Source organism: Zonotrichia leucophrys, chromosome 10 (assembly GCF_028769735.1).
Source record: "Zonotrichia leucophrys gambelii isolate GWCS_2022_RI chromosome 10, RI_Zleu_2.0, whole genome shotgun sequence".
NCBI lineage: Eukaryota > Metazoa > Chordata > Aves > Passeriformes > Passerellidae > Zonotrichia > Zonotrichia leucophrys.
The window spans coordinates 16641193-16663005 of record NC_088180.1 but is presented as its reverse complement, the minus strand read 5'-3'; the positions used below and the strand labels follow the sequence as shown (position 1 = coordinate 16663005).

Genomic DNA, 21813 nt, shown 5'->3' with positions numbered 1-21813 from the left:
GTCTTGTGTGTTTCCTGGGTCAGCACTGCAGAGAAGTATTAAATATTTCCACTCTTACACCATAAACACCTGCTTACATGTTAAGTGGAATTGTAATGATTCTGTGCTGCAACACAGAGTAGATTCTACTGAATTAATTGGTGATTTTGATCCTTGAGTTTCCAATTTATCTTTCAGGTAAGGTGTTGTTACTAAGGGTGATTGGATGCTGGGGCAGGGCACACAGTGTGCAGCTGTTTTGCTACAGGCTTTAATGCACTGTTAGATCTCAGTGGTGCACCATGTCTCATTCTCCCTCCTGGCAGGGAAAGTCCATGGTCAAATCCTGTGTTTGACAAGTCTGCTGTGGCATTGCTGCTTCATTGATGCTGGTTCAAATCGTTCTCCATTGTGATTTTTTGGGCTTTTATTCAAGGATGTGTTGGACTGACTTGTTGGGGTTGAGACTTTGATGTTTACAATGCTTCTTAGCTTTATCCAAAGAATGAGGGGCTAAATACTGCCTCTCTTGGGAGGTGTGAAGTATCTTATCTGAGCTGTGTTGGGGTCACACTGAGCAATTTGTGCAGTGATGATGAGGAGCAGCAGCCAAGATCAGGTACAGGGAAGTTCCAGCATCCATGTCTGATCATGATGGAAATGCTGAGCCGTGGGAAATCACAAGATCTGATTTTGGACTTCATGAAGTAGCACAATGAGGAGTTTTGAAAGCCATGTGTCAAGTCTAAACTACTTGAAAGTCTGTTGAAAAGGAAGTTTTTCTATTTTCCCAAACACTTGTAATTCAGAATGTGTTGTCTTATCCCAAATTTTCTTGCAGTCCTGCCCCCCTCCAAGAAAACTCATAGAACCTTGAACTCAGTAACAAATAAACTGATCAGTTCACAGAGAATTTCCTGAAAGCTTGTCTTTTTCTCTTAAATTACTGCCATTAGAGTGTTTTGGAACAGCAGGAGCAGATAAGGGACAATGCTCAGCAATAGCTGCATAACCAAGCAACTTTTAAGAGACTGTATGTCAGGGAAATTAAAGTTTATGAGCTGGTGAGACATCTCCATGGGACAAATCTAAGCAGCTTGTTACTTGATGTAATTTTTTTTCTCTCTTTCCCAAGGGAGAAGTTAATTAACGTGTTAGTGTAAGCCTCAATAGTAGTATTTGTTTCCAGAGTTCTACCTGTGTCCAGGTTATTATGAAAGAGTTGCAGTATGTAATACAGCATGAAAGTATTGGACTGAAGATTGTTTAAGAAGTCTGTTGATCTAATCTCCTGTGTAACTTCTGGATGACCCCATGTGTGTTAATGCCATGGTGGATTTCAAACAGGACTCTGCTTAGCCATGAAGAGACACTCACTACCAGAGGAGAATGAGTTTCTTTAAGGTTTTTGTTTCTCTAGTGAGCAGGATGGGACAGGCTCTGTGTGTAGTCTGAGCAGTAACATTAAAATTGCCATGAACTACAGAAGGAGTGAGCTTTGCTGTTAAATAGCCCAAGTTTTCTTAAATGTTTTTTATTTGATTGAATTTTTAGGGTTATTTTTAATTTTTGTCTTGCATTTCTTTTCCTTCTTCTCCCTTAATAGAATAAATGATTTTTCAAGTTTTTATCTCTAGACTTTTCCTTCCTTCCTTGGATTCTTGCTTTTTGCCTTTATCTCTGTGTTTTATGAATGCAGGAAGCTGCTTGACCAAAAAGCACTGAGGTCAAAATCTCATGATGTTTTAATTACTTTTGCCTTGTGGTTATCCTACAGCTCTTTTCTCTTCCTGACACCACTGTAGTTTTCACCAACAAGTTTTGTGTTCCTTTTTCTCCAAAGACAAGGTAGGGCTGTACTCCCCTCCACCCCCAGATACCACCAGAGATTTGAAGCTCCACACATCCCATAAAAGCAGTGAAAAGTCAGGCCTTTTGGGTTCTTGCATTGGCACATGCTTTTGTGGTTGATTAGAAATGAACTTTTTTTTTTTCACTGCTTTAACCACAGAATCTGTGCAAATGTTCATCAGCTCAGGGTTAGGCATCCAACTTCTTACTGATGAGAAGTTTGTTCTTTCCACTGAGCTAAAGCAGTAAATCAATACACACTGTAAGCAGGGTGAATAGGTTTAGTAACTTCCATAGATACCAGTGCCACAAGGCACAAATGCTTCTGTCCTATGAAATTGCCTTAACTGACAAGATATTCACTTGTGTATTGCTTAAACAATTTGTTGCTAACTTAGGAAATTCTTTCTTGTCTGTGTTTATTTCTGTGACGTGGTTTACATGGTGGTTAGAGTGTCAAAACGACTACTCACTACGTAGTAAAAGGATTTTGGAAATTTTTGTAGTGAGCTCCTAAAGAAAAAAATTCATCCAGTCTCTGCCAGAAGGTTTCAAAACTGAGTGAGCCTGTTCTTGGCTCTCTCTGCAGCATGCTGCTCTGTGGCTGCATGTACTCAGATGATATATTTGACAGTGAATTAAGTTCTCCTGTTGAGTCATCTTTCCTCCTGTTGTGTGTTTGAGAGAGGCCTCATTTGCCTGGTTTGTAACTTGCTCTTTGGTGGAGATGTTGGACCTCATGCCCTTGGCACCTGTTGCACTGGCCAGGTGTTCCATGGGCACTGGTGAAGTGATTTCAGGGATAGGATTCAAGCCCAAATTGGTTTTGTAGTGTGACTGTTCCACCTTTCTCCTTTCCCTCCCCTGGGGTGTTGCTTTCTGGGTTTGAGCACTCCTGCAGCCCTTGGAGACAGAGGGACAGGAGCAGTAAAGCCAGACTGCCCCGTGTAGTTGGTGCTCCTGTACAGAACAGCCTCAGATCTGGGGCAGGAGCCAGGGCCAGGTCCAGTGTGGCCACAGGGTGTTGGTTACCTGATCCATGTGGTTCTCAGAATATGTTGATCCTTGTCCTGTTCCTTGGGGCTGTCCACTACAGCAGTTCCCTGGGCTTGAGAAAGCAATGGTGTGGTTGTAAATCCTCAACTTCTTAACTCTGCTTAAATTTCACCCAGATGCCTGTAAGGCAAAGCTGCTCATTGAACTTTTGCCTCCACACAATATAAGTGCTGAATTTTCTTACGTAGGAGGATTGTTCCTTTGCAGAGCTTTTGTTTGGGTGAGACAAGCAGAGATACACTGATAACCACCCGAGTGGTGCTGAACCTTCATGGCCTTCAGCTGCCTTCCAAGGTTTCTCCTCTCAGTGCAGTACATTCTAATTTCATCACAACTGCAAAGCTAACTCTCAGTGGTCTCAGCTTCCTTTGCTAATCCAGCAAACTTTAAAACAGTTTTTCCCCCCCAACCTTTTCAGCCTTTACCGTCTGATTTTTATTTCAAGCATCAGCATCACTGTCGTTGAACCACTAATCCAGGATGCTTGTTGAGTAACAGTGAAGCTGTTGGTTTATTGTGTGAGATCAGAAGTTTGCACATTCATCTTGGGGTGCAGTGTGAGCTTCAGAGATTTGGTTGATTCCTGACCAAAAGAGAGAGAAATGAGATGTGCTGACACGTGACCAGTTCAGATTTAGAGAAAGTTTTCCTCTTGTTTTGCAGTTCCCTTTATTTAGCTTTTTTATTAGCTGTTGCCTTTTTTGCTGGGGTGTTTGGCACTGTTTTCTGGAGAAGAAAGTGGATTTTCTGGAGAAATAGATTTTCTCTAAAGAGCCCTTTCTGTACCTGTGTGTGCCCCTCAGGCCCGACCGGAAGCGGAGGGACGTGTTCCGCATCGCCAACGCCACCTTGGCCACGCGGAGCAGGAACGCCACCGGGAGCGAGCACTTCACCAACGCCTCCGACACGGAGGAGAGCGAGGTGGAGTATCCCTTCTTTGAGACCAAGGTGGATGGCAAGGAGAGAACTGTCATCTCCCACCTGCAGCCTTTCACTCTTTACCGCATCGACATCCACAGCTGCAACCACGAGGCCGACACGCTTGGCTGCAGCGCGTCCAACTTCGTGTTTGCCAGGACGATGCCCTCAGGTGAGCTCACAGAGATCAAGCTCAGGGGGACGAGCTCTACCAGTTAGAATTACATTGGGGTATAGTAAAAAATATTCCAGGCAATAGGATAAATTGGAGCTGCAAAGATTTTTTATTTTGTGTCCTTGACTGGCGTGTTGTGTGCACTGAGTGATGTGTTTGAGTCTGCGCTGGGGAGCTGGAGAAAGGGAGAAGTTGACTGCCAGGATAATTAGGAGAGATTCTGTTTCCCAGCAATAGAAGTGAGACCCCCAGACATGGTGGGCTGAAAGGTTTTGTTCCTCAGCTCCCTGTGTGCTGAATAGAGCCACAGCAACGTTTCTCTGCTAATGTTTGGTTTTGCTGTGCTCACTCGGAACTGTTTGCAGATGTTGGAGTTTTGCTGGTGGGAATGTTTGCCAAATGTTTCTTCTGTCACAGTACGACCGTGCATTTGTCCAGCCTGGGAACAGGAGGAATACTGTGTTTCTTTGTGCCCAATCCCTGGCCTCTAGACTACTTCAAATAGGAAGCATTGAATGCTGTACTCGTCGTTGGGACTTTTGCAGATTGTACTTCTGAGAAGAATAGAGATGATTTTAGTGTAAGCTCATATGCATCCAGCAATGAGCTTCTGACTCCAGCAGATGTCTGGGGATATTGGATGCAGAATGGTAGCAATTTTGTTTTGTTTCTGGAAGGAAAGGCTATCATAATCCAGATCCAGCTGTGTCAGTAAAAAAAGCAAAAAGTATTGCTTATTTCAAGGAAATCTGTGAGATCAGGGAAAAGGAAAGAAGTGTTCTCAGATTTTCAACACATGCTCTGAAAATTAAAGGCTAAACAATCCTGTTTTCTTTTGTTACCTTTGAGAAGGTGGTATTTTTTCAGTCCAGACTGACACTCATTTCACATTCCTATTAAGTTTTTAATAAGTCATGTAAAATTATTAGGAACTAAATAGGGATAAAACAGTTCCTGAATTGCTGCTGAGGCTGTTTTAAAAGGGGATGGATTTCCTGTGACTGTTTTAGGAAAAGGCTGTCAGTGGGGCAGATGTGTGTTTACAGCTTTTTGCAGCCATTTGGTGGGAATGGCTCCCTGCACTGTTTTGGTGTTGGGGAGAGTTGAGAAGGAAGAATCAGGTGCTGATAACCGGAGTTTTTGGCACACAGAGCCCATGCCTGGTGGAGCTGAATGCTCTGCAGTGATTTTCTGGGAACCAGTAGTTCAGACTGAGTTAATCTCCAGCAGGCCCTTGACCATGGAGTCTGTTCCCTGGATTTGAATGGCTCTTGCTGAAGAGCTTCTGCACCTGAAGAATATTCTGAACTTTCCATTTTCCTCCACTCTTGCTGAAGTTCCTGTTTCAGGCATAGGTGTTGTTCTCACATCACCTGTGAATATTTTACAGAGGGAGCAGATAACATTCCAGGAACAGTATCATGGGAAGCAAAAGAGGAAAACACTGTCTACCTGAAGTGGTTGGAGCCTGCAAATCCTAATGGGCTGATCCTGATGTATGAAATCAAATATGGGCAGCATGGCGAGGTGAGCATTTTACATTATTGCTCATAACTCCTAATTTATACACAAAAAAAGTATCTTCATTAACATGCTTTTGTATAGTGCTGCACAAACAGAAATTGTGATTTCAGACACGCAGCACCTGCCACCATGTCTTTCCTTCATTTCCTTTGAATTCTTAAATTCCACATATCTCCTTATGGTGTTTGAAGTAAGACTGATCAGGTGGGGCTTTTAGTTATAAAAATGAGCTTATCCTGCAGCTGTATTGCCTTCTGCAGAATGTGAAGATAATAACATGTGTAAATTGCTTTTTCTTTCTAGGAGAAGCGTGAATGTGTTTCCAGACAGGAATACAAGAAGCTTGGAGGAGCTAAACTGACTCACTTGAACCCTGGAAACTATTCTGCCAGAGTTCAGGCCACTTCCTTAGCTGGGAATGGCTCCTGGACTGAGCCCATCTCTTTCTATGTGCAGCCCAAATGTAAGACAAATGTTTATAGTCTGTGTCAAATTGGGGGTTTATTGTCTTTTTAATAATTCCTGATGTTGATGTGGCTGAGTATCTGAGCCTTTTGCCTCTGAACACTCCTCTCACTTGCTGGTGGTTCTTTCTGGTCCATTTTTTGGCAAGTGTTGACAGCCAGGAGGGGTGTGTGAGCTGTGGTCCTTTCCCTGCAGCTCTGGGTGTCTGTGAGGGTGCACCCAGGTGTGGGGAGGAGAACACCCTGCTGTGGCTTCCTGGGCTGTGCAGCTGTGTTGGGAATGTCAGCTGTAACAACAGGGAGCTGCCACGTACAAAACCTGTGGCAACAAGGCAAACCTGCTTAAAACTGCAAAATAATTGGAGAAACAAATCATTTGGGTAGATTTTTGGCTGGCAGGTTGACCTGTTCTGAGTGACATTTGATAAAAATGGTGTACTGATGAAAGGGCGATGCTGGTCCTGGCAATGGGAGTAATTTATATTTTGGAAGAACGTGACCACAGAGACCCTCTTTAAGACATTCTGTGTTTGGTTGTCGAGCAGATATATCCCCAGAAAACTGCAACTCCACCTTTTATCCCTTTTTGATTTTCTGGTTGCTGAACTTTGGACAATTTGAAGTAAAGAGCAGTGCATGTATATTCTGAACATGAGCAGCTGCAAGGTGAACAAAAGGTGGAAAAAAAGGTGAATGTGCAAGTGAACAATTGGATATTGTTCACTGAGGAATGCAAGTCCTTTAAGCATAACTTGTGAAAACAAAGCCCAGACAGACACTGTTCTGTACAAAATTAATGCCTTTCAGTGTCTGCTTTCTTGTTCCACTCATCTGCAGGCAGGGAGGGTTTCCGAGTGCATTTTTCCACATCAGACAAGAAAATGAGAACTTTGATTTCTTCCCTGTATGGAAATACACTGAGTGGGTATTGAATGTTTCTTTGTTAACAGAGGTTTTATAGAAAGCCTGATACAATTGTTTTCTTGTTGGTTGCAGCAGCAAACTATGGAAACTTCCTGCACTTGGTAATTGTGCTCCCTATTGCTCTGCTGCTCATCCTTGGGGGATTGCTGATAATGCTCTATGTCTTTAACAAAAAGAGGTGAGTGCCATGTGCTTAAACCTGCAGGAGGGGAATTGTTTATTTTCAAATCTGTGCCCGTGGAGTGAGTTAGAGATTAAAAAGAGAAATGCCATTCAGAGGAGTGTCATGTTTGACTGGGAAGAGGAAGGCTGTGAGGAACATTTCAGTGGGGCAGTGGTGGCACACACTGGACCTGTATAACCAGAAGATTTGACTGAAATATGGGTCAATATAAATCATGAAAAGTTAGTTCCATTTAGGATAATCTGATTTTTTTCAAATTCTAGAGGTTTTTTTTAACTCTTACATCCACTTAAAAAGTTATATTCTGGCCAAGAGCTGTCACTGGGACTGTTCTGGTAATTTGTTCTCCTCAGTTTGTTTTTTGTAGCTAGTGATTTATTTTTTTTTATCTCATTGAAATACATAACGAGAACTTAATAGCACTATAAATGTTCAGTCTTGCAACTTTCTAGCTGTGGATGTTTTTTATTAGTTTCACATTAATTATGCTCATTGAGTGTCCCATGATTTCCAGCTCTAATTCACTGGTAGCACTGCAGTGGCACCAGTTCTGCTCCACCTCTCCAGACAGGGCTTTGTCTCTGGTGATTACAATACCTGCTTTGCCTTCCTTAGGCTCTCCTAGGGTAAATTCCTGCTAATTTTGCCTTGTTTAAACTGAATATTTTCTCTGTGAGCCTGTCTCCTGCAAAAGCTCTCAAAGTGCATTTATTACTTGTCTTATTCTGAAAATCACCCCTTTAAAATTGGGAGGTGAGGCATTGTGTGGATTTAAAAAGAAATATTAGAAACACTTAGGAAATAGTTGAATGGTATCCCCCATTTTTGTCTTTTGCTAAAAAACTTCATTCCCACAGCAGAGCTGAAGATGGTAAAGTGCATTCTCAGCCATGGGTCTCCTGGTTGTATAAAAATATAGCTTTTCTTAAAAGAAAGCTAGAAGTACCTTATGTTTACATTTTCCTGGGGCTGATTAGGTTTAGAGAAGACTCCAGAACTCCTGACAAGCTATTCTGGACTGTGTTCCCATTGATTATGTGAGGTAGATAAGATCTGTTTGTCCCTTTGTCTGAAAAACTCCGTGTTCAGTAAAGAATATTCTGTGGTTGAGCAGGCAGTGGAAAAGCTGTACAAGAGATGGTCTGAAATATACTCAGATTTAAAGATAAAAGAAATAAACCCCAATATTTCTACAGGAACAGTGACAGACTGGGCAATGGAGTCCTTTATGCTTCTGTGAACCCTGAGTACTTCAGTGCCTCAGATGGTGAGTGTGACCTTAGCTTGTGATGCTTTTACTGTCCTGTGTTCTGTTGGTGTCTGACTTTGAAAGGTATGAAACCCTAAAAGATGTGCTGTAAAGCCACTTTTCCTATTTTATTAGGACAACTCTGGAATCCACAATTGCTAATGCATAAATGCCACTTGTCTGTTGAAACTGAGGAGTTTTTGAATTGTTTTCCTGGAGTTTTATCCATCTGAGGCAAATGCAGATTCAGTAGTTTCACTTCCAGATTAACATCTACTCATCCAGTGATGTTTTCACTGGAATGAAGGAAGAATGAATGAATTTGTGGTCTTTCATTCATGTTTGCCCTTTTAAGCTCTGTTTTGCCCTATTGAAACAAACCCACTACTTGAAAAAATCACAGCATCAGACAAATATCCTTGAGGCCTCAGTTTTCCTGTTTATGGTTTAGTTTGGTGCTGCTGTTGTAGAATTCTTGCTGGAATAGTATTTCCCAAAGCCCCCAGGAGAGTAATGGGTTTACCCAGAGTGGCAGCAGACTATTTTACTGTTATTTTTTGTAGCAACACCATTAGGGTTAAAGGTCTGTCACTGTTCATGCTATAATCCTCTGTTTTCACCCTGTCATTTCACCCATGCAGAGCATGTGACACAACTGTCCCCTCCTTTGGTGACTGATAGGCAGCAGCATCAGTGAGTGCTTGGATGTCTTCTTGCCTGAGGCAGTCCTGCCTGCTGGCAGTCACCTTCTGAGAGCTCTTTTCTGCCTCAGATCAAAGACCTGCAGCAGCAGCAGCAAGTTCTGCCTTTGCTGGTGCAATGGTGTGTGCAAGGGATCAGAATAGTGCCATGCAAAGAGCTGCTGGATCAGAGTCTGCTTCCCTCTAGCCATAAACTCAGTGTTAATAGGGAATACAGCAGACACTAAACTGATACAGATGATCAAGTCTGTTTGATGCTGTCTGGGAGAATTAGGAGAGCAAGGATTCCAAGAAAAGATTTAACCTAAAGCATTGATTTGAGCCTCTTCCCGCTCTGGTTTTGGCTTTGAGGTTCCTTATTTCTATCTCAGTATGTCAGTACCATAGTGAGGCCGCTTCAGGTCCACCTTTCTTTCAGATTTATTTGTGTGCCACCATCCCCCTGCCTCTGCATGGGGCACATGTGGCCTGTTTGCACACATGGTGCAAGGTCTCAGCATTCTGTGTGGGGTTTGAGCCCCAGAGCTGTTGGAGCAGGGCTGTCATGGAGCAGGGAGGGATCCCGGCACTGTGGAACACCAGGACCTGTTCTCTCTCCCCAGTTTATGTTCCTGACGAGTGGGAGGTGCCCCGGGAGAAGATCACCATGTGTCGGGAGCTGGGGCAAGGCTCCTTTGGGATGGTGTACGAGGGAATAGCCAAGGGAGTGGTGAAGGATGAGCCAGAGACCAGGGTGGCCATCAAGACGGTCAACGAGTCCGCGAGCATGCGCGAGAGGATCGAGTTCCTGAACGAGGCCTCGGTGATGAAGGAGTTCAACTGTCACCATGTGGTGAGTCCTGGAGATGGGACCGGGCTGTGACTCACCAGCCCTGGTGCTCATGGACACAAGGCTGTTTTGGGACTGAATTTGGGATTTTAGCTTCAACTCTGTGCAGCTTTGTGATATTATCATGAAACCCCAGTCAAAAATTGGAACCAAATCTACATTCAGACCTTTCCCACGGGGCTACATATCAACATGAATAAATGATAATTAGTTGTACCTGTATACTTGTACTGAACATTTATTTTTCTTCTGCCAGGTTCGGCTGCTTGGTGTTGTTTCTCAGGGCCAGCCTACACTGGTTATCATGGAGCTGATGACACGTGGGGACCTCAAAAGTTACCTGAGATCATTGAGGCCAGACACAGAGGTGAGTCATGAGTGGCTGGATGTTTATTTCTTCAGTTTGAATCATCTTGAACAAGACAGCCTCACGTTGGAAGCAGCAGGCAATTAGCCTTTCCTGCCCTTCTCCTTCAGTCTAAGGACAAAACATGAGCTGTTGTGTGATCTCCAGCAGCTCTTTCATGAGGCAGCCCAGGGTGCCACCTGGAATAGGTCCCTTCTTGTGCCACCGAGGCCTCTTTTCCAGATTTGCATTAGGTCTCTTGTCTCATCTACTTTCTCATCAAGATGTTACAGAAATTGGCTGGTTTAAGAACATGTGTTAGGATAATTGTTTCACGTTGTGTGTCCTGCCCGTTTTCCCTGCTGGAAAGTAAAGATCTGTTATCTTAGCTCCTGTGCAAACTCTCATGCATAGGCCATCAGTCTAACAGCTAAAATTGTCTCATATGATACAGAGTCTGAAGGATAAAGATGACACACAGGTCACTCACCACTGAAATCACAGCAGCCTATGTAGAAAATGAGCTCAGCAGCTTTTGCCCTTGATCTAGAAATTCCAGCGTGGCTAAATTAAAGGAGCAGAACACGAGGCCGGGATGTGCCCAGGAGAGTGGCTGTGGTGTGTGTTAACTGTTTGACCCTGTGTTGCCCAGAACAACCCCGGGCAGGCGCCGCCCACGCTGAAGAAGATGATCCAGATGGCGGGCGAGATCGCCGACGGCATGGCCTACCTCAACGCCAACAAGTTCGTGCACAGGGACCTGGCTGCCAGAAACTGCATGGTGGCCGAGGACTTCACTGTCAAAATTGGAGGTGGGCTCTCCCGACCCTGGCACAGCTCGTAGACTCATCCTGGAAAATTAGTCTTAGAACCCTTTTTATGTTATTTTTTTATGTTTTTATTAGCTGAGCTCTAGTTGAAATATCTGCAGAATGAAATATGTTCCTTGTGAAGATTACTGTGATTTAAGACCTGTGAGCAGTTAACACTGAGTTGAAACCTCTGGAATACCTCTGCTTGCTGTTGTTGCAGTGAGCCAGCAGTACTGCATGTGGGTTTGAAAAGAGGCAGTGATTTAGGTTCAGGTACTGCAGACGTCTGGGTGGATGGTGCAGTTACCACTGGTCTGTCATTCATGTCTCTGACAACGCACAAGAATAATTCTACCTCCTGTTTATTGATTCAAGAATGAGAATTTTAGGATTATTTTAAATCGTATCTGAGTTGGAAGTGGAATGACTTCAGCTGGGTGCTTTCCAGTCTAAACTGGAGTTCTGCTTCCCAGACAGCTGAATGGCTTTTCTTCTGCTCTGCTGTTAGATCACCAATTTTTTTTTCCTTTCACCATCCCTCCAAAATAGTGTCAGATGAGTTTTTTCAGTCTTCTCTCCAGAGAGAGTGATTTTAAGCTGTTGGCTGTTTTTGAGTTGTGCATATTAAAATAACATGTATAGCAGCAGCCTTCTGCTGTAGGAAACTAATTCTTTTTCTCAGAGCTTAACTCAGCTATTTTGATAATTTGTGTAAGTAATCCTGTCATTTGGGAGAAAGAAAAAATGATTTCATTTTGAGTCAGTTAATTAGGAAATAAGATCTTTTGGGGATTTTGTGTATTTTCTGCAGGTTTGTGGGAAGTCAGCCTAAATCCTTCCCATTGCAGTTTTCTCCTCCTGCCGCCATCAGCTTGTTTCACAATTCTGTAAACTGAAGATATGGTGCACTTCTTCCCTTTAGTGTGTTCATGGTTACCCCAAAAGCACTTTGTAAATGTGCTGCACTGCTCTTGTTTATGTAGCAGCATTGAAAATCCCCTCATGCTGAAACAGTTTAGGAGCATCTTGGCTGGAACACACCAACTCAGACTGTTCAGATCTCAGAGGAAGAGCTTTATGCCACACTACCCTGTGCTCACTGTGTGTCTGTTTCTTATTTGCATTACATTTTGCAAAAATCTTCCATTCAGCTGGGATAAAGTCACCCTGGTGTGTGGGAGTGATGGAAGAGCTGCACAGATGGGCTTTTTAGTCATAATCACCCTGGGTATGGTGTCCCTGGTACCCCTGCTTGGTCACTCACCACAGACTGGTGATCACTGAGAGACCTGGGGGAGTTCTGTGCACATTTCCTGGGGGAAAAAAGGGGCAGTTACAGGTCTGTGTTGCTAAAATGGATTTTGCCCTGTGTGTCATCAGACAGCATTTAATATCAAACTGATGACCTTTAATTTATGAACTTTTTGAGAGCACAGTAACTGAGGTCAATAGGCAAGTGTGAGACCCAGCAATTCTGTCTCAGACTGATTGTAGGGAAAAACCACTGGAATAAATCTGAGTTACAGTCAGGGTGTTGAACATCTTTAGATCCAAGTCTTGCAAATGCTTATGAAGTTACAGCTAAGCATGGATATAAACTGGAAGTATGTCTTCAATATTTGGGTGTGTTAATAATTACAAATGAACAGCATAATCCTGTAGCACTTGAAATGGAATATTGTACAGAAACTGGGAATTACCTTTGGAAATAGGAAAAAGAAAACCAAAAGAGGTATTTCCTTCAGCATGTGAGATTGTTCAATTACACACAATGGTTATAAGTACTAAAGGAGCTCCTTAAAAAACCCAAAAATCACTGAATTTGTTGAACAATTAGTGAATTATGTGACCTTCAGAGGACTCATCTTACTGCAAAGCTTGAGCATAAATGCTGTAACTTTTCACATTGCTATATTTAAACCATTCAGACTTGTCCCCCCCGAAGCAGTGGCACAGCCTGTTGGTGTTGGGAGGGAAGGTCACCAGCCCTGAGGCAGCAGCTGAAGTGTCGTGGGAGCACAGCGCAGATTCCTCACAGCCCAGTGTGATTCTCTGCCTTGTAGGAAGGGGAGATGTTCCTCATTTGCTCACACAAACCCAGAGTTTTTCTGCCTTGTAGATTTTGGCATGACGAGAGATATCTACGAGACGGATTATTACCGGAAGGGAGGGAAGGGTTTGCTGCCTGTGCGCTGGATGTCCCCGGAGTCGCTCAAGGACGGAGTCTTCACAACGCACTCCGACGTCTGGTAACAAAACAGGGCTCTGAAAAACTGCTTTAACCTCCTCCTTTTTAGCCTCTCTTCTTGTTTTAGTAGACTCAACTAAGGGTACTGCTTCTCCTGTCCGTTCAGAGGTAACTCTCTTGTTCCATGAGCTCGTGTTTCAGCAAGAGCTCGTGAGGTTGAGTTTTGCTCTCAGGGAGAGCAGAATTAAATGGATTTCCAGAACTGGAGGTGGCAGCATATTACCTGCTGTTAGTTGTAAAATCAGTTGTGCAGTGAAAAACATTACCTTCACCTGGAAGAGCAAGTTGTCATTTTTTAAATTGTCCTCCTTCAAGAAAAGCATTTAAAGGTGCCAAGAATATAGAAGGGCTCCTAGTGCTGACCTGCTTTTCCATCAAAACCTTCCGTGTAAATAACATCACTTTCTCCCAGATGGGTTGTGTACACTCACAGGCTTTTTTGGGGAGTTCTCCCTTGTGCATATCCCTCTCCATTTGGAGCTTTGTTTGCTTGGTTTATATACTGCAAGATGCAGAAATTTCAAAGCCCACTGCATGCTTGCTGTATCTGTGCAGTTATTAATAGAGGCGTGTGCTTGGGAGAAGTAATCCCCTGGAACAATTCCCCACACACCCCCCAGCTTTTGGAGATAGGTAGAGAGGACTTGGCAGAAGATGGTTGTGTACTGGCAAAACCTCTCCTCTGTCTTTTATGGTTTCTCTGCCTTCCTAACAAGATGTTTTTACTGCTGATCTGTTACAGAATTGGCAGCTGATTGCCTCCAAATGTCTAGAAGTTAGTAGGAATGGTGTTTTAGGAGTAAACTGCATTTTCTGTGAGCAGCTTGAGGTGTTTGGAGTCAGTGGTCTGTAGTTCACAGCACCAGCTCTGAACAAAAAGTTCCTAAGAGGAATTAAAGTGAAAAAGCAAAGCACCAGAATGATGCTTAAATTTTGTTTTACATATGGCTAGTAACTTACTTTTGAATCCACTAACCCTCAGACTTGGAAGCAGATGAAAACAACCACATTGAGTTTGAAGGGAAGCCCTGTATCAGCCATTTATCTGATTGAACAGTGCAGGCATGCTTTTGGCAGTCCCCCCAGTAAAAGAATTTTGGGACTTGTAATGGCTTCACAAAGCAGACAGAAATTTGGAATATATCACTAGAAAATCCCCAGATGCAGAACTGACCCAGCCTGGAGTGAGGAGCTGGCAGAGCTGCCTGTTCCAGCCACACAGCAGGAATTTTCAGGTCCAGCCATTGCCTCCAAAGGGTTCAGCAGCAGCTCAGGGTGAGCATTGGGGGTGTCCCATGTGTGTTCCATACGTGATTTCTTTTAGCCTGGGACTTTTAAGGGATGTTATTCTTTATTAAATATAACTCAAATTCCAAACAGAAAAACCCGAGGTGATGCCAAATAAGGTGTCAGATGTAAATTAGTGCTGTAGTTGTTGCAGGAAGTATATGAGTGCTTCCCTAACAAGGAAGAAAGGAGGTTTAGATTGAATTTTGAGAAGAATTTATTCCCTGTGAGGGTGTGAGGCCCTGGCACAGGGTGCCCAGAGGAGCTGTGGCTGCTCCATCTCTGGAAGTGCCCAAGGCCAGGTTGGATGGGGCTTGGAGCAGCCTGGGATGGTGGAAGCTGTCCCTGACCATGGCAGGGGTGGAACAAGATGGGCTTTAAGTTCCCTTCCAGCCCAGGCCATCCCGGAATTCCAGGATTTGGCATTTGTTGGTTGCTCAGTCCAAAGCAGGATTGTGCAAATGGCATTGCACTTCATCAGTGGGACAATCTGAGTGAATATCCTGGCCTGGAAAGGAGTTTACTGATTACAGGATTGGAAAGCTGAAGAGGAGGAGCAGTAAAATCTTGACAGATTTTTACTTGTAAGCATAAAGAGGAAAAAATGGTTTTATGGAGAGGAGGCTCACAGTACTCGTGGATATTTCAGTGAGTTTCTCCTTGGGATGGTTTGGCATCTTAATTGTTGGAAGTGATTTACTCTGAAATTTGGTTCACAGGGGTCTACTTGTCTGGAGGCACAAAAAACCAGGCTCAACATGAGAAATGTGCTGTTTGTTTAGAACATGTATCCACAGCTACAGAGAAATTTCAATCTAAATTCCAAATGTAGTGGAACTTGACTTAACACTGTCATGAAATACTGTCTATTTACTTGATCTGCTTATGGCTAAAAGGATCATTCCTTCTCAGTGACTTTTACACCAGGCACTGTGCATTGGAGGTCTCTTCATGCCAGGAAAAATTCCCTGAATCCTTTTATTGGTTCAGATTTGAAGTTGCTCAGTGTAAACTGTGGAGCTTGGCTGTTTTAGGGGCCACTTATTTGCATCAAGCATTAAACAAAAGGTTGAGATTGTTTTTTCCTGCTTTTCTGGGCAGATATTGTGACATGTAGTTCCATGTTCTTCGAGATCAGTTCTGGAAGCCAAGATGTCAAAAAGACAAAACCCTGTTGAGTGGTTGGAGTCCAGGATTTATAAGCTGTAAGGTGAAATGGCAACTGCAGGAAGGAAGAGTGTCTGGAGGTTTGAAGGGTGGAGCTTTATTTTAGCAACTCATTCTTTTAATGCTTTTCAGGCTGAAGAATGAGGTAATTAAACAGGGCTGGTTTTGTTGTAGTTAGGGAAGGAGGACATTTTAAAATTAATGTAATACTGTTCAGGGTGAGGGTGGATTTCTATAAATAAATCCCCAGCATCTTGCATTCTCTCAAGGCTGGTAGTTGCCTGGAAGGAGCAATCTGAGTTTATTTGTTAGGATAATCTGACGAGTAGGTGTGCAAGACTTGTCCTTGTTATCCCTGCAGTGATCAAAGAAGCTTCAAAGGCGCCCAAATGTTGAGTTGACCCCCTGTCCCTCCCTCCCCTGAAAGGAAAACAATTGCAGGGCAGTTTGTGGCTTCTGGCTCCAGATGCAAACCAGTTTAGATCCCAGGGATATCTGAAAGATAAAACCACAGGGCCATAACCAGCTAATGGCACTGGACTCCTGTTTTCATAACTCCCCCCCAGTGGAACTGTGTGTTTTTCACTCAGCTTGACTCAGCATTTTACCACACAGACAGCATCGAGATTTTCCTTCTTTGCCCAGCAGCTCTAAAAGTAGATGACTCTTCAGTGCAGCGCAGACAATTTGAGCTGTGTCTGCTCAATAATCTAATTTTAAATGGAGATATTTTTAGAAAGTGTCAATACTTACGTCCAAACTACCCAATTACATAACTATGCTTATCTTCCTTTGCCAGTAATCAATTCCTATTATTAGACAAACTGCCTTTTTTCACTTCTGCTGTCCTTTGTAGTTATCTGGAAGGAGCTGGAAGCTGTGTTTCAAGAACACAGTTACATGCATGTCACAAAGGGGTAGCTGAATTTTTCCCACCTGAGCCCTTGTCTCACTGGAGTGGAGGTGTTTGAAGTCAGCAGTCTCTGGAGGGAGGGGTTGTGGCTGTCACCACAAGCTCATGGTTTTTGAGCAACTGGAATTCTTTGGTAAAAGAAAACACCCATGGACCCCCAGCACTCAGCGTCTGGTAAGAATTACCCCTTGTGGAGCTGTGTGGGAGGCTGAAGCTGTGCTGTTCCCGCAGGTCCTTCGGAGTGGTGCTGTGGGAGATCGCGACGCTGGCGGAGCAGCCGTACCAGGGCATGACCAACGAGCAGGTGCTGCGCTTCGTCATGGAAGGGGGGCTGCTGGAAAAGCCAGACAATTGTCCTGACATGCTGTAAGTGCCACACTGCCCTGCAGGCACAGCCTGTGCCCCCTGAGCCCTGCAGGGTCTGCCCTTGCCAGCTACCACAGGGGGGGCTGCTCAGTCTCTGTCAATCCAGTGTTTTATGGTGGTGAGACATGCCAGAAAACAACTTTGCTTGTGGCCAGAATCTCACCTTGGGCTATCTCCTCTGATAAGCAAACAGAATCCAGGCTTTGTGTTACTGAATAAATTGAGGCTTAATAAAAATGTCACTTCATAAGTGACATTTGCTACATCGGGAGGCTCTGTGCCTAAATCATCTCTCTTCTGCTTAAAGTTGAGCATAAAGAGAGAAGAGAGCAAGGGACAAGCTGAAATGTGTGTAAACACTGGAATTCAACTTTCCAGTTCAGCATACAGATAAATCAGTGTATCTGAGGCTGGATTGAATCTGCTGTTTCAGCCACAGCACTTGTCCCATTGAGATAAACCAATCCCCCCTGCTAACACTTTCCTTCCCTGCAAGCACAGAGTGAGGTTTTCCACAGAAAAACCTCTCCCTGCCCCAGGATCGACCCAAAGCCTCACAGCAGCAGAGGGTGTGCAGTGCAGCAGCTTCAGATTTTAGCTTTACATTGCTGAAATACTTCTGCTGGCCTTTGTGTACAGCAGTTTCAGTTGTTCAGACTTTATTGCTTTGATATACTTCCCAAACTGACTTTTGGGAAGGAAATACTGCGTCTTGCACTTATTGAAATTTGTTGGAGGCCCCCAGAAGGGATACAATCACTTAAGGGCCTCAGCTGCTTGGGATTCTTAGGAAAATAGCTTTTTTGGCTGGAGCCTGGCTGTGGTTTCAGATGACAGGCAGTGTTGTTTTGTTGTTTGAGGGGGGTGGGTGGTATATGCAGGGGGAGGTGTAGCTGCCATGTGATTCCTTGGTTTCACATTCCTTCCCTTTGGAGATGCTGAGGAGAATTCCTGGCAGTCGGATGGACTGGACATTGTTTAACACACAGAGCTGTCTGATGGGGTGGGCACAGCTGGGAAGGACAGGGATGTGGTGGGTTCAGCTCCCTGGGTTCACAGGAGAAAGCACCTCTGCAGTGAGAGCAGCCTCAGTGGGGAGAGATCCAGCATCAGAAATTCCCTGTTAAGCTGGGCGTGTGTGGTATGAGCAGGGTGGGAGGGAGTCAGGCCAGAAGCTCTCTCTGCTGCAGCCCACCCAGCTCTCCTTCCTCCCCCTCCTCGGGAATCTCCTCTGCCCCAGGGCTGTTGCTGCTGCATGAATCCCCTTTCAAGGTGCTGCTTTTGAGCTGGGAAAGCTTGGTTAAAGTCTGGCAGAGCAAATCTTTGCACTGGTGTGCAAAGGCCTTTCTTGTGCTGCTCCTCATGGAGAAGCTGCTCACAGGCTCCTTCAGCCTGACAAGAGGTGCTGAATAAAAAAAAATCTGCCTTTGAATTGTGCTGCTTTGCTCTGTCAGAAAAAGGAATGAGCTGAACTCAGACCTAAGGCACATCCACATTGGTGGTGATTTTTTTTTGTTTGCCTTTTTTTTTTTTAGTGATAAAGTTGAGTATAAAACATCTTGGCTCTATCCCAAATGTAAAAAGGGGAGGGGAAAAAAGTATGACCTTATTGTGACTTGCTTTTGCTCCCTTTCAGCTTGTTTTGTCTTTGTTTTAGTACAGACACCAAATCTGCTGAAATTCCACTAGGCATTTGTAGGAATAACAGTAGAGAGCTCCAGGAGGAACCTTCACCTTTGTTCCCTGCACATGCACTTGGCAATCAAAAAATGTCTTATCTTCATGTGGTGCTTTATTCTTTGCATGTTTTCACTTCTTTCCCTGCCCAGGAAGCTGTGACAATGCTGTGCCACCCTCAGTGACCTCCCCAGCCCTCACCCACACACTGCTGGCAGGACCAGGCCTGCTCTGGTTCCTCTCCAGGGCCCATAACCTCCTCCTCAGCTGGGGACCTGCAGGAAGATGAGGACATGGGCAGGAGAGTGTTTCTAGCAGTGTCTAAGAGCCCTGAAATTGCACATGGATCCTTGTCAGTGCCTGTGCTCTCCTGAGCCTGGCACAGCGGGTCAGTGGCTTTTAGGTGGAGTGGAGAGGTTCTGTTCTGCAGCATGGCTGAGCAGGGCAAAGGATGCTTGGGCAAAGGGGGATTTTACAGGGGGTTGTCCTGTGGCTGGAGGTGGTGGATCCCTGTGAAAAGGGCAAAGCACAAAGGGGAGGGTATTTCTGGAGGCTCTTTGCTGTTGTACAGGGTGAAACAAGCCTCAGTTGTGTTTATGCTACACCCTCTTGGCATAGCTCGCGTGGCTCTGCAGACAGAACCATGCAATAAGACAGATGGTTCAGTAAGACAGTGCCAGGAGAAGCTTTGCTGTTTTTCTCCTCTTCCTGTGCACTCAGTGATGTTTTTATGTCCTCCCATTGTTATGGCACTGCTCATCAGGTGACGGCTGCGTGGCACCGAGCTTTGGTACAGCTGAAGCTCTCAGACAGTGTGTTCCCATGGGGCTTTTAAAAGTTGTGGAGGCTGGAATTCCACTCTGTTTTTGAAGCAGGATTGCTTCCCCCACATGCATTGTAGACTATTTACGCAGTGCTGATTTCCCTTTGTTCCTGCTCAGAACCCGGGGTCTGCTCTGCAGAGGCACTGGCAGCACAGGCACCAGCAGGGGAGGAGAGGTCCTTTTGCTTTTCCCCACCAAATCAAGTGTATTGCAAAGCACAAATGGAATGCAGCTTCTATAGGAACGTTCCATTTTCTGGTTTTGTTTTTGGTTTCTTTTTGTTTTTTTTTTATTGTCTTGGTGCTAAACAGAGCTCAGTTTCTGCTCAGTTCCTTGAGCAAAAGATGCACAGAGGGATGCTGGCTATTCCCCTATCCCATGGTGGTGCCTCCAGCTCCCTGGAGCTCACTTGCCACCAGTCAGGAACGTACTTTATAAATCTGCTCAGGTTGTATTAACTGCCTGTAAATTCCTGCATTGTCTATTGGAAAGGTTTTTATTTTGTTTGAGATAATGTAAACAAGGCCTGCGAACACACAGAGTTAAAAAGGAAAAAAAAATCCTTTTATGGGAACTCTGTAGGGTTTTTAAATCTGGAATGGCTTAAAAGAAACATCACATGTCCTTGTTTGTGCTGATGTCACATGCATTACTCCGCTGCTTGTGGTATCTCCTTAGCATTGCCCTTAGGCCTCGGGGCGCAGCGCCAGCGAATATCCAGAGTTCCTGGCTCCAGCCAAGCTTCTATTCAGGGACACAGCAGTCAGCTGGAAGGGAAACAGCAATGAAGTAACAGAAATGGATTTTATATATTTATGTCTCAAGCTTTCCTCACCCTTGTGGGTGAGGGTACGGTGCAGTTTTATAGTCTGGCTCGGCTTTTGCTCTGAAAGGCTTTTCAGACTCAAAACAAGCAGGAGCTGGGCAGTGTTTACGTGTCTACGTGCGGTTACAATGCAGCATTGAGTACCCGGGGAGCTCTCCCAGCACAGACTGGTTTTGCCAGCTCCAGTTGGGTGTCACAAGGCCATTCTCAGGTGGCTGACGTTTGCTCACGCGGAGCGCTGCCAGTGGAGTCTGGCAGGGATGTTGGGCACTTTAGATGCACTTCAGTGAAGATTGCTTTGGGTTTGGTTGGAGCACTCAGCAGTGTTTGCAGCCCAAACACAGCCACTTGCCCTCTCTGCTGGTTCTCGTCAGCTGAGAGCACAGTGGAGGTGCAACAGTATTTCCCAATTTCCCGAGTTTCTGGGCGGGTTTTGTTTCAGGCCAGGGCTCCTGAGCTCTCTCCAGACCCACCATGGGCTGCAGAGCCCAGGCTTCTCCAGCTCAGTGTCAGTCCTGTTGGAAGGGTTGTTCTAGAGCAGGAACATTACTCCGGGATGAACTTAGGTCCTATACAAAAAGAGAGTGAATTTGTTTGTTTTTCTCTGTTTAATTTAAAAATAATTTTTTTCCACACTGATGCAGAGATCTGGTCAACTGAGGGCACAAGGCAGTGAGAGCTAATGAAAAGATCAAATAGAATTGCTTGTTTGCACTCTGAAAATCTGTGTGAGTTGGAAATACGGTGTTGTTGTTCTCTAGAATTGAAGCTAAAAGTTCAGGTGACCTGGCTTAAGGGAAGGCTGGCAGAGGTGGGAAATAAACCCCAGCAAGCCAAGGGGGTCTGACTGGGGCTGCAGGTCCCAGTGCTGGCAGGTGAGTCAGAGACAGGCATTACCTTAACTGAGAGATCTTTCTTGGCTTTATTTTATTTTTAGATCCATTCTTACTCTAGCACAGAGTAGTAGTTTTGGCCAGCAGTGACTTCCTCCACACAGCGTGTTCCTCTGAGCACTGTGTACACAGAGGGTTGGCTGGAAGAATTAATGCTAATCTTCCTTTTCTTATTTAAATTTGTCCTATTACTGTGCTGTGTTAACAGAAGACATCCCTATTCCACCTTCACAGACGGTGAAATCCTTTCTTGTGTTATGTTTAAAGCTCAGGGCGATCTCCTGGGAATATCCAATTTTGCTGTGTCATGAAAATGCTGTTTTCATTATGTCTGTATTACAGTTTCATTTTGTGGTTTTGTTTTGCCAGCATGGGACATTGTACAGATCTAATCATGGATGTGCTTAAGCAGATGATCTCACACTCTGTAAAATATTAATGCATCCCTGGCCGTAAATGAAAACAACCTAATTTTAAAATAAAAAGATTAGAGAATGTCTTTGAGATTGGCAAATGTCCACTGGGGATTACAATTAATTTTAATGTAATTTTCTTCTTTCAGGGGAAAAAGGCAGTGCTTTACCTTGTGTGTATTTCCTA

At 44.4% G+C, this 21813-nt stretch overlaps 1 protein-coding gene across 2 annotated transcripts in view; it reads left to right on the top strand.

Annotated features, from left to right (window-relative positions):
• The window catches only part of IGF1R (insulin like growth factor 1 receptor), a 168925-nt gene that overhangs the window by 139151 nt on the left and 7961 nt on the right, over positions 1-21813 (top strand). The window contains exons 11-20 of one of the 2 annotated variants that reach the window (XM_064721727.1): positions 3690-3976; positions 5370-5506; positions 5807-5966; positions 6967-7069; positions 8272-8342; positions 9628-9857; positions 10111-10221; positions 10853-11012; positions 13132-13261; positions 16859-16993. In XM_064721727.1, the coding sequence (XP_064577797.1) occupies positions 3690-3976; positions 5370-5506; positions 5807-5966; positions 6967-7069; positions 8272-8342; positions 9628-9857; positions 10111-10221; positions 10853-11012; positions 13132-13261; positions 16859-16993 (1524 nt within the window). Of the gene's footprint in view, positions 1-3689; positions 3977-5369; positions 5507-5806; positions 5967-6963; positions 7070-8271; positions 8343-9627; positions 9858-10110; positions 10222-10852; positions 11013-13131; positions 13262-16858; positions 16994-21813 lie in introns of both variants that reach the window. The other variant, XM_064721726.1, reaches the window with a different exon arrangement.